Genomic DNA, 17,400 nt, shown 5'->3' on the forward strand with positions numbered 1-17,400 from the left:
ATCAATAACATCCCTGTACAAAAACACCCAGTACAGAAAACTGTTTTATTCCATACTGAATTTGTCACTGAGCTCCTCCTCTTCTGTTGTATTTTAGGTCAAGGTCTGTGTAAACTAAACCATCTCTAACTCCTCATTATTATACATTTACCTTCTCTCTCCTCACAGGCTGCTGTGATTTACCATCATCTCACTCACATTAAATAGCTGAAAGATAATTGCTCTTTGTTGCTAACATTATCATGTTATTATAATATTTTTTTCAATACACTACTCTGCAAAGGTAAAAATCCATCCATCTTCTACCGCTTACTCCTTTTCAGGGTCATGGGAAACCTGGAGCCTATCCCAGGGAGCATCGGGCACAAGGCAGGGTACACTCTGAACAGGGTGCCAGTCCATCGCAGGGCACAATCATATACACACTCACACACCCATTCATATACTACGGACATTTTAGACATGCCAATCAGCCTACCATGCATGTCTTTGGACTGGGGGAGGAAACCGGAGTACCAGGAGGAAAACCCTGCAGCACGGGGAGAACATGCAAACTCCGCACACACATGGCAACGGTGGGACTCGAACCCAGGAGTTTGTGAGGCGAATGTGCTAACCACTAAGCCACAGTGCGCCTAAAGGTAAAAATAAATGTTATAAATTATACAATCATTAACAAAGACTTAACAACGGACAAGTTGTTGGCATGAGCTCTTGACTGAATTAGTCAGTGATGATTTGTGACCTGCATTATTTCTGGAACTACATTCAGTTTGTATTTGATAACCTGGATTAAACACACAGCTGAAAAATGCTAGTTTCTGAAAACACTGGACATGTTTGTGTTGTTCAGTGATCAGAAAACTTCATGTTCTTCTGGGTGTTACAGTGATACACAGTGATGTACTAAAAAGACTTGATATCTAATCAGATATCAATGCAATGCTAGCAATGCTCATTCAATGTTGGTATTAACATTGAAGCATCTCTTTTTTTCAATAGTCAGTACAGAACATACTTACAAGGAAAACATTTTTCCAAATATTAAAAGTAGAAAGACACTCCACATAACAGCTTTCTCTAAATTATTAAATAAAAAACATTTCTGTATTAGTAAGGAATAAAACACTTGGAGACATGCTGAAAATAATCATAACAAGGTAGTGTTATGAAGCATTGTTGAGTTACTCTTACCACTCTGAAGTTGATTATGTTCCTATAACTGTAAGAGGATGCATTACACCGTCAGCAGCCAGAAGAGAGGGACAGCAGCGCACAGTGTGAGCAGCTGTGAAGGAGAACTCAGTTATCCAGAATTCTCCAGGCAGATTAACCTGGATTGCCTGCACCTGACAGGCAGGATACAGGCAGTTATATTTTGGACACAGCCTTTCGTTGCACCTTTGTGGGCTGACTGCTCAGAGGGCTGACTGGTACGGTATGTCCGAACTTTGTAAGAGGTAAGTGGAAGAGGAAAAAGAAAAGATAATTTAAAAAAAGAACTTTATAGAAATTGAAAAGAAAAGCAGAAACATAGTGGAAGTAAAAAAGGACAAGAGATATTTAAGGCATGACCAGGACAAGAGAAACAAACTAAGACAAAGATATAAGGCACATTTGAAAAGAAAAACAACTGAACAGTGCACAAAACACACCCAAAACCTTCTCTCAACCTTCACATTATGTATACATATATAAACCCTGCTTGCTCTTTTATTTATAAGCCAGCAGGGGTTTTTCACTCTGGGTCCACACTGAACCGTCGTGTAACATTAATAGCACGTCCAAAACTGTTTTATTCCTCTGTCACAGCATTTTGTGAACAATGATTTTTTTAAAAACTAATTCAAAATAACAGTTTGTCTTTTTATTCTTTATAGTTACAAGTAAAATGAAGCATTCACAAAACAAGTTAGTTCCTTTTATCACTTACGTTATAGCAGAATCAACAGTTGGTCCTCACCAGCCTCTGTCTATTTTTCTCTTTCATGGAGTTGCAGTTTGTTGTGTTACTGAGAAACCACAAAGCCCTCAATTCTGAAAACTTTCTGAAAACTTAGTTACAGCTTTACCTCTGTGATGACACTGTGTAGACATCAGTAGAAAAACAAATGCTTGCTATAGTCACATGAAAAGCTCATAAGCAGTGTATTCATGGAGGTCAAAAAAACAAAACATTTTGATTGTCTACTGATTGACATGTTGATTGACATGTTTCCGCTTCATGACATTTACTGCATGTGGCTTGTTATGAATGTTGTCTCGACATTTATACTGCTGTAAGATTACTTAAGTCAGTTCTTATATATAAAAGCACAAAAGTGTAATACACAGTAGTTTGAAAAAGCTCATTATTAATTAAAAGTTCTCCTTGCATGCTGTTTTAAACACGGCAATATTTCACTGTGTGTCAGAGTGAGAACTATGGAAGCAGTTTTTCACAGAGATCGGAAACAGAGCTTTATGCCATAACAGACCTACTCTTCTGGGTTTATAAAATAAAATAAAAATACTCACAATACATTATGCTCAAATAAGCAATTTTCTTAGGATTTTAATCAAATAATTTCCTATGAGACAAGTGTGTGTTTATTTGGGCATCTATTTTCCATGTGGAATGAGGTTTAGATTCATTTACAGAATTACAAAATTAATCTTTAAAATTAACAAAATTAACACCTTCTGACTAAGAGAATTCAACAGTGATATAAGTGTATTTAATATCTTTATATATATATATATATATATATATATATATATATATATATATATATATATATATATATATATATATATATATATATATATATAGGAAGCTTCTTCATTTTGGATTTAAATGACATTAGAGAAGCACACTTCACAGAGAGTGAAGAAAAAACAATATCATAAAGACAGGGTTATAAATGACTTCATTTCCCTCTGAAACTGTATCTGAGTGCTTTCTCTCTTTTAAACCATAGTGATACAAATACTCCAATGTGGAATTCATACTTTCTTAATGTGTATTGCTGCTCCATGTGAGAAGTTTTTATTGACAGCAAGAACATTGTAACCTTCTTCTGTAAAATTACTCATTGAAGTTTAGTTTCATTATATCTTACTCTGGCATTACACCTCTATTCTGCACACTTTTCTTCTTCTAGAACTCACTTAATGGAACTTGTATGGTAGCACTACTTTCATTGTTCTCTGCTTGATATATGTCTTTGCTTGTATTTTCTCATTTGTAAGCCGCTTTGGATAAAAGCATCTGCTAAATAAAAAAAAAAATGTAAATATGTAAATGTAAATATTTTGAAAACAGGACCTTTGTGCCTCTAGAGGGCAGTCTGTGCAAACTCAACCATCTCAGTCTGTCGCTATCTGCACATTTAGGCAATCTCTCTCTTCACATTCTGTTATGACTGCATCCAGCATCATGACTCTCAGATTAAACAGAATTACATGTAGCATATTAGCAAATAGTGTTGTGCTGATCAGTAATTAAGGCTCTTTGTTATTGAGAACCTGATTTCATGGAAAATTTATGAGGATCTAAGTGAGCAAGATGTTTAATTTTATTAAAAAAAAAAAAAAAAAACAACCCTGCTTAAACTTTATTTGAAATGTGAATTTGTTTGATGTTACAGTGTATAAAAACGAACTTTTTTTTTCCATTCAGAGACATTCTTCTTCAAATGGATTAAGGGTTCATTGGATAATTAAGGTTTCTCAGCTTGTAAAAATGGTTCTACTTGGAACCCTTTCTGATAGTGAAACATACTGTTGTAGAGATCTACATATAACCTTATAATCATCCACTCATCTATATACTGAGCAGTCTGTGGTTGTGGATTTAATACATCCATAGTGGTCATGGACACTCCCTATTCAAATAGAGTCGGGTATAAAAAGCATGTTCTTGGCTGTTCAGGTTTCCAGTGAGCTCTGTGATAGATAACACTCCTGTACACTTTAAATCTGGGTGAAGCAGAACTCGGAGAAGGATGATTTTAGGACATTGTATTTTATTTGTTCTCATTTCATGTAAGTTTCAGACTTTTTCATGTGATGATTACTAGGAAAATTAGCCATTCTGTCCCGATAAGCATTATAACATAACATTACCTGGTTATTCTCTTCTCTTCCAGATTCTTATGGACAGTCCCTGACCTCCTCTGCTTCTGTGGTGAAGAGACCTGGAGAGTCAGTCACTCTGTCCTGTACTGTCTCCGGATTCTCACTGAGCAGCTACTATATGCACTGGATCCGTCAGAAACCAGGAAGGGGACTGGAGTGGATTGGATACATTAGTACTGGCACTGGCTTCTCTCAGTCTCTGCAGGGCCAGTTCTTCATCACTAAAGACGCCAATTAAAAACATGCTGTACCTAGAAGTGAAGAGTCTGAAAGCTGAAGACACGGCTGTTTATTACTGTGCACGAGACTCACACTGACACAACAGACTCCAGAGCTGTAAAAAAAAAAAAAAAACTTACACAAGCACATCCTCATGAGCTGTAAATATTCCCTCAGCAGGAAACTGAACCCCAGAGACATTTATTATAAACAACATCCATTCATATTAGTGCTCAGTTTTATTTCTCCTTTTGTCTTACTCCATTAACAGTCAAAATTCCTCTGTAAAATTCTCAGCCTTTCCTTTTATTATGTCTGGCTGGTGCTTAAAGCTGAAGACAAACATGAAAGCAACATTAATTATACACACATTAAATGATCAAACATTCAGTTGCATTTCATTTAATGTCTTTATAAAAAAAAAAAAAAAACATAACTCATAAGAAATCTTTATTGTATTTGTTCCTGAAAGAATTTGTGTACAGTTTTATAAATGAAAAATGTTTGAAGAATTGCTGTTCTATAGAGAGACCGCCATAATTAATGTTAAACACATAACCCATAGTGCATGCAAATCTCCCAACCTCAGACAGATATAAATACACTGCAAGTACACAGCAGTCTCTGTGTTTGGTCGAGTACAGCAGAGGAATCGTGAGCTGGCCTCTTCTTCTTCTGATATCCTCTGTGCCCTGTGAGTAAACACATCTCTCCACTCTTTACTCACCTTTTTATATGCTCCATATTTCAGTCTTAGCTGAAGTGAAGTGTGTTTAATAGCTTCTGTGTGCTTTACCGCTCTCCTCTTCTCAGATGTGCATGGCATCAGTCTGACCTCGTCACCTGCTGAGGTTAATCCTCCCGGAGCCTCAGTGAAGTTGTCCTGTCAGATTTCTGGCTATGCCCTCACTAGCTACAGCACAGGCTGTAACAATGTGCCACGAGCAGTCCACAAGCATCAATGTGCTTTACTTAGATGTTGTCACGTAATAGAGGTTAGGATGGACGCAATTGCAGAGAAGAGCTTAATTAAAAGAGGCAGGCAGACAAATCTAAAACGTGAATCAAAAGCATGGTCAAAACAGGCAAAAAGTCAGGCAATCAGCAAATGGGCATAAACTAGGCTAAACAAAAATCGTGACAGATATTAGCAGCCTACGTTTATTTTGAGTTAAAACTTAAAAGGTACAATTCCTATAAAACCATCACATCCTATATACATAAAGAAATCTTAAATGATTAAAGGCAAGATGAACGCATAATAAATAATGCATGAATAGAAAAATCTGCTTTAACATTTCACTATTTTTTGCTTTTTCATAGACAATAAAATGTACCTAAATATTTGACTTGCACTGTATATATTTATATTTAGTATATTTACATATCTGCACCCTCATAACAAATGAACATTATGTTTTTCCTTATGCTTTAAGTCCTCCGAGAGGCGCTCTTTACACAACATTTACCCAACATGTTGCGGTTAAAGTGACTGAGAGATTAAAGGTTGTACAACATTGTTTAAAAACTAAAACATTAGTTTTATTTCTACATTTAATGCTGTGGAACACTTACTAGACAAGTTATTTCCTTCTGAAGTGAGAATTTGACAACACTGTGTTTGTAAAGTCTTTTATTTTTACCTTGTCTGTAAATTGAACAATACCTTCATTATAAAACATTTAACACATGCCTATGAAATGGAAAGAAAGATAAGGGAAACATGAAGTTATGAAAAAAAGTACAAACTAGAGGTGTGCATCAGGACGAGCATCAGCTATAATAAAGTCACAGGAGCGGGTGGTCAGATATGAAGCTTGTGGGACCCACAAAAGGCCAGAAACATTAATATGGCCATGTATTGCTGCTTCATCCTTGTTAGTGTCGCTGTGATTTAAAGGACTAATATAACTTTATATTGTGGAAAAACGAACCAAGTTAGTTTCTTAGAAAATATCACAGTCAAGTCCAAACAAAATTACAGGAGAGGAATTAGAACACACACACACACCTAGTGCGAATGCTAACTGCCCCTTAACCTTAATTCTATGATAAAAAATATCTTCAAGCACAGATAATTATTACCATAAAATTTGTATCTAATCCTTGTTGTGAGGTTTTCTATACGTATAATTCCCTTTTTTATTGATAATGTAAATAACAGAAGTTGGTAAAGAACTTTGTCATGGAAAAGTTATGTTCCATTAAAAAGCCACATGTTCTTCATAAGATGAATCTCATTCCCACGTTTTAAATACATTTTAAATACTAAAATGAACACTGAGATATTGAACACTAAGACTAAGACTATCTCTTATTGACAAATTCCCACAGAGGACCAGAGTCTGTGCTTATTGCATACATACACTACATACATCAAGATTGAAAATGAAATTGAATCATTGAATGAAGCTTTAACTTTTACTTTTCCAGTATGGAAAAAAAAAATCAGGTTAGAGAGCTTTGCTCTTTGCGGTTGCTCTGTAACAAGCTGCATATTTTAAATAAACTTTATGGTTGTAACTGTAACTCTGCTTCATCCCACCACCGTGTCATTGCTTATTTCCCTGTAACAGTACCCCTGCTGTGTTTTATTCCTTACTTAGTGTGGTCATATTCTAGTGTGTTTGCTTATTCACCTGAAAACACCTCACAGTCCATGAGTTGATCAAACAGGACTGAGATATATTTAAAACAAAATAGACACGAAACAAATTATTATATATTTAAAATCTCAGATTAGACATATTTGAGACACGGGGAGGTTTTCTCATATGGAAGAATCTCTTAAATGTTCTCCAAGATAAGGAGTGGCTCTATGCAAATATCCTTCACTGATATATATTTAAGATGTAGAGAGTTTACTTATTCTGCTTCAACACATACTATGATCTCTACATCCTTACTGCCCGTGCTGCTGCTGCTGGCAGCCGTACACTGTAAGTGTTTTTACATTTGATGTATAATACAGTTTTGGTTACTTATAGTTTTTGTTTGTACAACATAACTTTTCTTTAACAGATGTTCACTGTGTTGAGCTGATCCAGCCCAGATCCACACTATTAACCCCTGGTCAATCAATGACTCTGACCTAAAGTGTCTGGATATTCATTAACTGATAGCAGCTACTGTACAGCCTGGATACGACAACCTGCAGGAAAAGCTCTGGAGTGTTTGAAGGATAGGTGGTGGTAGTAGTACTACATACAGTGAGAAACTGAAAAGCAGGTTTCAAGTTTCCAGAGACACGTCCAGCAACACAGTAACATTAACAGGACAGAACATGCAGACTGAAAACACAGCTGTGTATTACTGCGCTCGTTATCCATAAAGGTAAACAGATCAACACCATCCCTGTACACAAGCACCTCATACAAAGTCCTATTATAACTTCTGAATTAAAAAAAAAATGTGTACAATATGATTGAATGACACACAAAGACAACACTTTTTCCATCCAAGTCTAAATGAAAATAAACAAATAAAATCACTTAAATGACACCTAATAGGTTAAATTCAGTTAATTTTATGAACAAATTGTAGTATAGATCTAAGCAGTGGCCAACAAAACCATAATCTCCAACGTTGCTGCATTTTCTACACATACAGTCAAAAAACAGGTTTTTCTTATCTGGATTTTACGTTTTATAGGGTGATGTTACCAACATAACAGCTCATCCTTTGTTCCTCTTATACCACAGCAGTGTGCACATGATTGCAATGTTTGATTGATTAAAGAATTACACATCATGCTTATTATTATCATTTATAATTACATTTATTGCTGTGGCACATTCAAAAGATAAGTTCATGTTTTTAGCTACATCATAATAGCTATAAACAGCTGTTCTCTAAATGCAAACTCCTCTGTCATGAACACTTTCCAGTGGCAGAAAACTTAATTTTTTTTCCCTCTGAATGTTATAAAATGTAGACACTGGAGACTCCTTCCATAAATGTTAAATAAACATCACCTTACATTTACTGTGTCAACAATTACCCACATATTTAAAATCAGTGGTGAATTTAAACAGAGCACTGCCATACACGTTCCTGTATACAAGTCATTACAACAGAAATGATACTGTATTTGAATGCACTAATTAATATAAACCTAAAATTAATCAACAAATCAAAATTGAAGATCCAGTGTAGTGGTATGAAGTCATTAAGTTGTAGTTAATGGTTGTAGTTGTAGTTACTGGTGATTTTTTTATACTGTGAAGAACCAGCTACAATCATTTAAAAATACCCCAAGTAAGTACAAATAACAATTGTGTGTGTGAGATATTATTGAAACTAGTAGCTGGTAAAGAAAAATTCTCTTATTAAAAAGCCACATATCACCCATAAGATGAATCTCATCCCCATGATTTAAACATGTTTTAAATACATTCTCCTCCCATCATAACCACATATTCAAATACAAGTGTCAGGGCTGGACACCACTCTATTTATGAGATGTGATGGTCTCTGTTAAACTTTAGAGAACAGAGTAGATCCCAGTACAAACAACACACACCATGTTCTCTACATCTCTACTGCTCCTGCTGGCAGCTACTTCCTGTGAGTGCTTTATCAAATTCATTCATTTACTAAAATAACAATAAATGTGCAGCATATATTGTGTGAGAGATCACCATGTGTTTTCCTCCATAGATGTGCATGGTGAGGAACTGACTCAGCCTGGTACTATGACAGTCCAGCCAGGCCAGAGTCTCTCCATCAACTGCAAGGTTTCATATTCAGTTACCAGCTATCATACAGCTTGGATCCGACAACCTGCAGGAAAAGCTCTGGAGTGGATTGGATACATAAGCAGTGGTGGGGGTACAGCTTACAGTGACAAACTGAAAAATAAGTTCAGCATCTCCAGAGACACTGCTACTAACACAATAACAATTGGAGGACAGAATCTGCAAACTGAAGACACAGCTATGTATTACTGTGCAAGAGACTCACAGTGACACAGAATAGTGGATTCTCCTTACAAAAACTTTGAGACATGTTAGAGACATCCTCTCAGTGTGACTAAACCATCTCAGTCAAACTTTTACATTCTTCCACTGGAATGAAGTTGTAATAGCTTGTGTCATTTTTAAACAGACAGTAGTCATTTTTAAAATAAAATACATTCTTCAAAGACTGCTGATTTTTGAACCATTATTCATGTCCACATTGTATAGAATATTTAATAAACTGGAATAAATGTTTAACCAGTGAACTATAATACAAGGAATAATACAATTTATACAGGTGCAATATTTCAAACAACTAAAGGAGGCAGCAGAGCTCAACAAATACAGTGGTAGGAAAAAAAAAAGCCCCTGGAAGTAGAAATTCCAACACTGTAGTAGGTGTGGCTTTCTCAAGTGGAGGTAAAACGTTTATCCCCAATTCGGTAAATCCAACTACGCCACCCAGGGGGAGAACCAGGGAAATACCCACAAATAAAGGTACACAGATAAGTTTCACCAATCGGGGCAAGGAAAATGAGTGTGATACATGAGTATGAATATAAGAATGATATTTTATTATGACACTTAAGCATCATTAAAACTTGACATGCAAATATAAAATTGCTTTCCCATGAAGTACAATAAGGATATTAAAACTAAGCACTTCTCCAGGCCCAGGCTTGGCAGGGACAAGGCAGGCCAGCTACAGCTTGGGAGGTCATCCAAACCCAGCGCAAGTCACACCAAAATCATCAAACACTACCTACACCATAAGGAAGTTGTTGTGTTGGCACACTGAGCATGCTGTGAAGCACACACCACCAAATAAGTGCAGCCAGCCTCCCCTGTCCCACCAGCACTCACCGGCTCCTGGAGAGAAAGAAGACATTGAATAACCCAAGGTTACACAAATACTAAACAACAAAGAAAGAAAGATATATTACAGACACTGTGGTGTGGTGGCTATAACACCCAGGCCCACTAACAGCACCACATGAAATATAGGCAGTTGACAGCACCTAAGCAGATCCAGAATTATGGTAAACAGTACAAATGAAAAGTATAGCTACTATAGCATGGAGACAATAAGGCATAGCATACAACCTCTCAGTAGTAAAGTGGTTAAGTGGAACAACAAACCTGAAACAGGTTTGAGGCTAAGGACACTAATTTTACCACTCTCAGACTACTCACTCTTACTATATGTGGTTACAAAACAAACCAGACATACATCCAAAACTAAAGAAAAGCAAAACAATACATAAAACGAAGAAAATGACCGTTAAACAAAAAGCAAGTAAAGCAAAACAATTGTTGAAACAAAACAGCAGCAGCGTCACATGTATTGTCTTAGGCTAGGGGTTTGTCTTAGAGAAGACTCAACTCCCCACTCTCACCTTAACACAAAGATCAGAGTGTCAACCTAAATCTACCAAGTCCCAATATGAAAAAGAGAGAGGTGAACTTACCATTATATTGAACAAAATCCTGACGCGAAGTTGTATAATTACTCACAGGTACTGTGGCTCGACATACATATACATATCATTCAACCACCGGCTAAATGTTGCGACCACTGAACGCGATCTCCGGCGCCAATTCACCACAATGCATGCACCACCAGCGCCTCTCGAAGACTATAAAGACAAACAAATTAGCCTTGAGGTATTCACCTAATTACGCCTTGAACAAAGCCTGAACTCCCTGAACGTCCCTGAACGTCCCTGAATGTCCCTGAATGTCCCTGAACGTCCCTGAACGTCCCTGAACGGAAGTAGGAACCGGAAATGCCAGGGGAGCGAGGGACTCAGAATCACCAAGACACCTATATGCTTACCAAAATAAGGGTCCTTAAATAATCGGGTAGCTCTCATCCTATTGGTCTGCCAAAATCATATCCTAAGCAGAGCCAATAGGACAGCCAAATCACTTACCCTGCCACATAGGCATCCCAGTCCCAATACACACCTCTAGTGTCAACCAGATTTCCTGCAAGATTCCTAAAACAACAAAACTCCTATTTGTATTAGTAACTGTTCATAACACATTATCAGTTTATTCCAAATAATATATTCATATCCCTACATCCCTAATCCTCACACATAACGTCACCATATCAACAATGCTATGTGTTTTTGTTGTTGCTATTGTTTTTTTTTAATCCATTTATGGTGGGAGTCCATTATATACTGTACTTATAAAATAGTAAACCTGAGTGTTCAAGGTCATGTAGACGTTGATGACTTCTACATTATCGAGTCCGTACAAAAACTTTTTATATTTCCAAACATTAGTTTTCCAGCACAAAATTAAATGTTACAGAAAAATGTTTGTATGGCAGTAAAGAACAAGCTATATTACATAAGAGACCACTTTTCAGACAACAAAACACAATGAAGGCTGCTGGGTTTTACTGCAAAAATAAGAAGCAAGTGCGACAGGCAAAGTCTCCAGAACTGTGACTGGTTCTGCAAGATGCACAATAAAACTTACCAGCTCATTTCCTTATAAAACTGCAGAAAGTGTACTTGAGACTACTCTTTTTAAAGCAAAGGGTCGTCAAACTAATGAAACATGAAACATGACTTTGTTTCATTTATTACTGTTTATTACTGCACTTAATATCATTTTTTAAATGTAGAAACATTTAATTTCCTTATTTTTGAAGCCATATTTGCTCTACAACATTTCTTTTCATGTGAAAAAGTATTTTGCACAGTACTGTCAAATATAATAATTAATAATTGCAAGAAAGAGTAATACCCCAGGTCCTTCATCCCTACAGTAGTACAACATAATGTAGCACTGCTAGCTATTTTGCATAATTAACCTACACATTATTATTTGTTGCTCACCCCTAAATTGTTGACTGTGCATTAATCCATCCATCCACCTTCTATACCACTTATCCTTTTCAGGGTACAAAACAGATACATGAAAGGCGTATTCTAAAAGTGACTCATATAAATACCTTAATCACATTATTATCTTACTCAGAGTAAGGTCAATAATTAGATCACCTTTGTCCACGTAAACGTAGTCACAGTGACAGAATATTGGATTCAGGAACACAGCATGTTCCCAGCAGCGTGTTGTGTTTAACACACCATCTGTTTTCAGATTTTGAGTTTGATTTTTTTTTTTATGCAGAAGGAGGCAGCAGAGTGCAACAAATAAGATGCTAAAAATTGAATGCACGAACTGCGTTCTCATGAGACTCATTCAGTATTATTCATTCTCAGACATATCTGGATTTTTTTCTCTTTCACCATTTCCATAGTTTGTTACCTCCAAATAATGTATGTAGCATTTTGAATTGCAAAATAACATAAAAAATATATTATATTCTCCTTTATCCCTCTATCACCAGCAGGATGATTTGAAACCTCTGCTGGATTTGAGTGTTTGATTAACTGATTAAATGAATATTTTAATTTCTTCAGCAGATGTGAAATGTTAAAGCCTTTAGTCATTACAAGTGACCATGCAGATGAAACCTGGAGAAACTTTATTCTAGGCTTTCTGGAGTCTAATGAATGATACATTATATAACAAGGTCTTAATGGTATCATGAGAACAATTTGGGGCAAACTATTTAACACACACACACACACACACACACACACACACACACACACACACACACACACACATACACACACACACACACACACACACACACACACACACACACACACACAAAGGTGGAAGGACAACTGCATTCCTGAAAAGCTGATAAGGAAGAAATGAATAAATGGTGTGAGAAAAAGTAATGCAATCACTTCTTGATTTGTAAATAAACTGATTTGCAAAATACAGTTGCAATCAAAATTAACCCCCATTGCAAGAATATTTAGTACTCTGTAGAGCACCCTTTTTCTGTTATGACCTGCTGCAAACGAGGTGCATAGCTTCAGGCAGCGGTCCTGAGGAATCTTAGCCCATTCCTCTTGAGAAATGGCCTCCAGTTCAGTAATATTCTTGGGTTTGTGTGCTACAAACGCCTTCTTCAAATCCCACCTGAGATTTTCTCTGGGATTCAAGGTGACTTTGAAGGCCCTGTAGAATTTTCCAGGTCTTCTTCTGCAACCAAGCCTTGGCGGAATTTGAGGTATGCTTGGGATCATTGTGCTGTTGGAAGATCCAATGACTCCCAAGCTTCAGCTTCCTCACAGACGTTTTCTTCTAGGATTTCCTGATACATCAATGAATCCTTCTTGCCTTCCGCACGCTGCAGGTTTCCAGTGCCAGAGGATGCAAAGCAGCCTCAGAGCATCATCAATCCACCACCATGCTGGACTGTGGATAGAGTGTTTGTTCTTCATTCTTCTTCCTCCAGACATATCGCTGATCCATCATACCAAAAAAATCCAGTTTTGTTTCATCGCTCCACAGAAAAGAATCCCTAAACTTCTGTGGTTTATTTATATGATTTTGAGACGACTTTTGTTGTGCCTTTGGATCAGTAATGGTGTACGTCTTGGAGTTCTGGCATGGAAACCTTCTGCGATTAGTATGCTCCTTACTGTGCTCACTGAAACCTCAGTGCCTGTTGCCATCAAGTCTTGCTGCAGGTCTTTTGCAGTCACTCAAGGGTTTTTCACAACCTGCCATCTCAGAAATCTGGTTACAGCCATTAATAGCTTCCTTTTTCTGCCCCGTCCAGGTATTTCATGCATTTTCTGCTCCGAGCCGGCTCATATGTTCCAGTTCAAGCACACCTGGTGCAACTTAATTAATTGATTAGAACACCTGTTTTGCATATTTGGGCTGTTGTGAGGGATTCTATTCAGGGGGATGAATAATTTTGAAACTTGAGAAATCATTATAAGCTGCATTTTCAGTTGAATTTGGGGAAACTACATGAAGCATTTGTTATGTTGAACTATTTCAATTGCTTTTGTTTGCTTTGTTCATTACAAACAGCTGAAAATCTGTACATTTTCACAATAAACCTGATTTGCAATGTTGGTTGAATAATTTTCATTGCAAACTGTATATCTCAGAATGGACTTGCTTCAGACAAAATTTTAATTTACATTATTTCATTTAACTCTATTCTAATAATATATAAAGCAGTTAAAACATCTGACGACTCTGATAAGTACTATAAGCAACCTCTTGTGCTGGATGGAGAGAGTTGCTCTTTGTGGTTTCTCATCAGCAACTTTGTGTGTGTGTGTGTGTGTGTGTGTGTGTGTGAGAGAGAGAGTGAGTGAGAGAGAGAGAGAGGGGCAAAATTGTAAGATGTTTCTTTAATTATTAATAAATTGCCAAATAATTTCTCAACATGCAGTGGCATAAGAGGAACAACAAACTGCAGGACATAAAGTTATAAGAAAATAATCACCTTGGGTGCAGTAAAAGCCACTTCATACCACCTCTTCATTGATTAATTTTAATGAAGAACTCCATGTCTTCATTACATACTATGTTTATATTCTAGTATGTTGACTTAATATAATATTGAAACACCTGATAGTGCATCAGCAGAACCATTAACAACTTTCTTACGATTCTTGTTCATTAAAACATTAAGTCAAACAGAATCCATCAAATTTCCCTTAAGATAAGGAGTGTCTCTATGCAAATGTCCTTCCCTGTTTTATATTTAAGAAATGAAGACCAAGAGCTTGTACTTATTCTGTTTCAACACATCATGTTCTCTACATCTCTACTGCTGCTGCTGCTGGCAGCCGTACACTGTAAGTGTTTTTACATTTGACATATAGTTTTGGTTACTTATGGCTTTTTTGCTTTTATAACATTAAAATAACTTCTTCTTTTTTTTAACAGGTGTTCACTGTGTTGAGCTGATCCAGACCGGATCCACACTATTAACTGCTGATCAGTCAATGACTCTGAACTGTAAAGTGTCTGGGTATTCATTAACTGATAGCAGCTACTGTACAGCCTGGATACGACAACCTGCAGGAAAAGCTCTGGAGTGGATCGGATGGATATGTAGTAGTGGTGGCACTGCCTACAGTGAGAAACTGAAAAGCAGGTTTCAGATTTCCAGAGACACGTCCAGCAGCACAGTAACACTAACAGGACAGAACATGCAGACTGAAGACACAGCTGTGTATTACTGCGCTCGTTACCCACACTGAGACAGATCAACAACATCCATGTGCAAAAACACCTCATACAAAGGCCTGTTAGTCCACAAGTACAACACTTATCTATTCAAGTCTAAATATAAAATCTAATCGGACAAATGACAACAGAGTTTAAAGTTATTTTTAAACTTTTATAATGTAGATTTTAAACCATATTTCTAATATAATAATGCTACATCTCTAACATTGCTGCACATTATACACAACATTATAATTACATAACTTACAAGAACTTGTTATACTGTAGTATTTTTACCTAACAATAATCACCTCAGCAAATTAGAATTTGTGTGATTATGTGTGAGAAAATGTGAGAGCATTTTGTCATGATTTTTAAGAGAGGTATAATTGTTCTGTGATCACGAGCCCCATATCCTCAAGCATAGATAATAATTATCATGCTAAATTTCAAACACTTGTATATTTTATTGAAAATTATAGTATTTGATAAAGAGGCATCTGTTCCAATAAAAATCCACAAAAAAAATTCTCTACATCTCTACTGCTCCTGCTGGCAGCTGCTTCCGGTCAGTGCTTTATCAAATTAATTAATTTACTACAATAGTAATAAATGTGCAGTATATATTGTGTGAGATATCACCATGTGTTTTCCTCCACAGATGTGCATGGTGTTGATGTAAGTACAGATATCACAATCAATAAAGTTCACAAGCGTCTCTTGTTAGTGTATCAAACATAGAAAACGAAATACTTACAAAAACAAGCTAAACTACAAAACAAACAACAGCCAAAATACAAACACAAAGCAACCAGGAACAAGCTCCATTCACACTAACGCAGCCTAAGCTTTTATTGATGGAAGAACAGTGGACATGGTTCTCTTGATAAGCATCCTAGTACACCGACTGACCGGCTGTAGCAGGAAGAGTAGAAGACCCATCACAAGTGTCTCTATGCAAATGTCCTTCCCTGTTATATATTTAAGCAGTGAAGACCAAGAGCTTTTATTTAACACACACCATGACCTCTACATCCCTACTGCTGCTGCTGCTGGCAGCCGTACACTGTAAGTGTTTTTAAACTTGACATAAATATGGCTTTTGGGCACATTTTCCTTTTACAGCATTAAAATGATAATTTCTTTAACAGGTGTTCACTGTGTTCAGCTGATTCAACCTGGAGCAATGATTTTATCCCCGGGTCAGTCAATAACTCTGACCTGTAAAGTGTCTGGATATTCAGTAAGTGATGGCAGCTACTGGACACACTGGATACGACAACCTGCAGGAAAAGCTCTGGAGTGGGTCGGACAGATATCTGGTAGTGGTAGCACTTACTACAGTGAGAAACTGAAAAGCAGGTTTCAGGTTTCCAGAGACACGTCCAGCAGCACAGTAACATTAACAGGGCAGAACATGCAGACTGAAGACACAGCTGTGTATTACTGCGCTCGTGAACCACAGTGAGACGGGTTAACAACATCCCTGTACAAAAACACCCAGTACAGAAAAGTGATATATTAGCAAAAGCAATACCATAGCAATTAGGGCTGCACAATTAATCGGATATCGATCGCGATTGCAATTTTCACTGCCCACAATTAAATGAACATGATTGACTGCGATATTGACATTTAAAGTTCATCCTCCGCTCATAGAAAACTCGGATGTGTTCTCCACTCAAATCAAGTACTTCCTACACTTACAGCCAATCACATAGAGCAGCACAAGGCTGATGTCATTTTGTAATGCCAAAACCCGGAAATGGTTCAGCATTTTAGCGCTCGCGCTCGAGGAAATCATGACACCAGCTAGCTCAATGCTAAATGGCACTACAGAGGTTGTCGGGGACATTAAATCTCATCACGTCGAATGGGAAAAAACTTTGCACATAAACTCAGGGCTCTACAGTGCAACCATTTCTCTCACATTTGCGACTGAAGTACTTTGTGCAACTGAAGTACTTTGTGCGACTGTGACTAAATATTTATTCACACCGGAGTGACCTGTTCGGAGTTGTAT

General features: G+C 36.9%; 1 pseudogene and 3 gene segments (V, D, J or C); all 4 read left to right on the top strand.

Moving 5' to 3' along the window:
* Positions 1-3,986: 3,986 nt before the first annotated feature.
* LOC108278058 (Ig heavy chain V region 6.96-like) lies at positions 3,987-4,436 on the top strand (annotated as a pseudogene).
* A 4,321-nt stretch (positions 4,437-8,757) lies between these two features.
* LOC108277779 (Ig heavy chain V region 914-like) lies at positions 8,758-9,369 on the top strand. The segment is given in 2 exon segments: positions 8,758-8,904; positions 8,998-9,369. Coding segments are annotated over 2 exon segments (351 nt in total).
* Positions 9,370-14,952: 5,583 nt separating this feature from the next.
* On the top strand, positions 14,953-15,409 carry LOC108277756 (Ig heavy chain V region 914-like). The segment is given in 2 exon segments: positions 14,953-15,001; positions 15,093-15,409. Coding segments are annotated over 2 exon segments (363 nt in total).
* A 982-nt stretch (positions 15,410-16,391) lies between these two features.
* Positions 16,392-16,845, top strand: LOC108275165 (Ig heavy chain V region 914-like). The segment is given in 2 exon segments: positions 16,392-16,445; positions 16,529-16,845. Coding segments are annotated over 2 exon segments (363 nt in total).
* The last annotated feature ends 555 nt before the right edge of the window (positions 16,846-17,400 follow it).

This window comes from Ictalurus punctatus, chromosome 2 (assembly GCF_001660625.3).
Source record: "Ictalurus punctatus breed USDA103 chromosome 2, Coco_2.0, whole genome shotgun sequence".
Classification (NCBI taxonomy): Eukaryota; Metazoa; Chordata; class Actinopteri; order Siluriformes; family Ictaluridae; genus Ictalurus; species Ictalurus punctatus.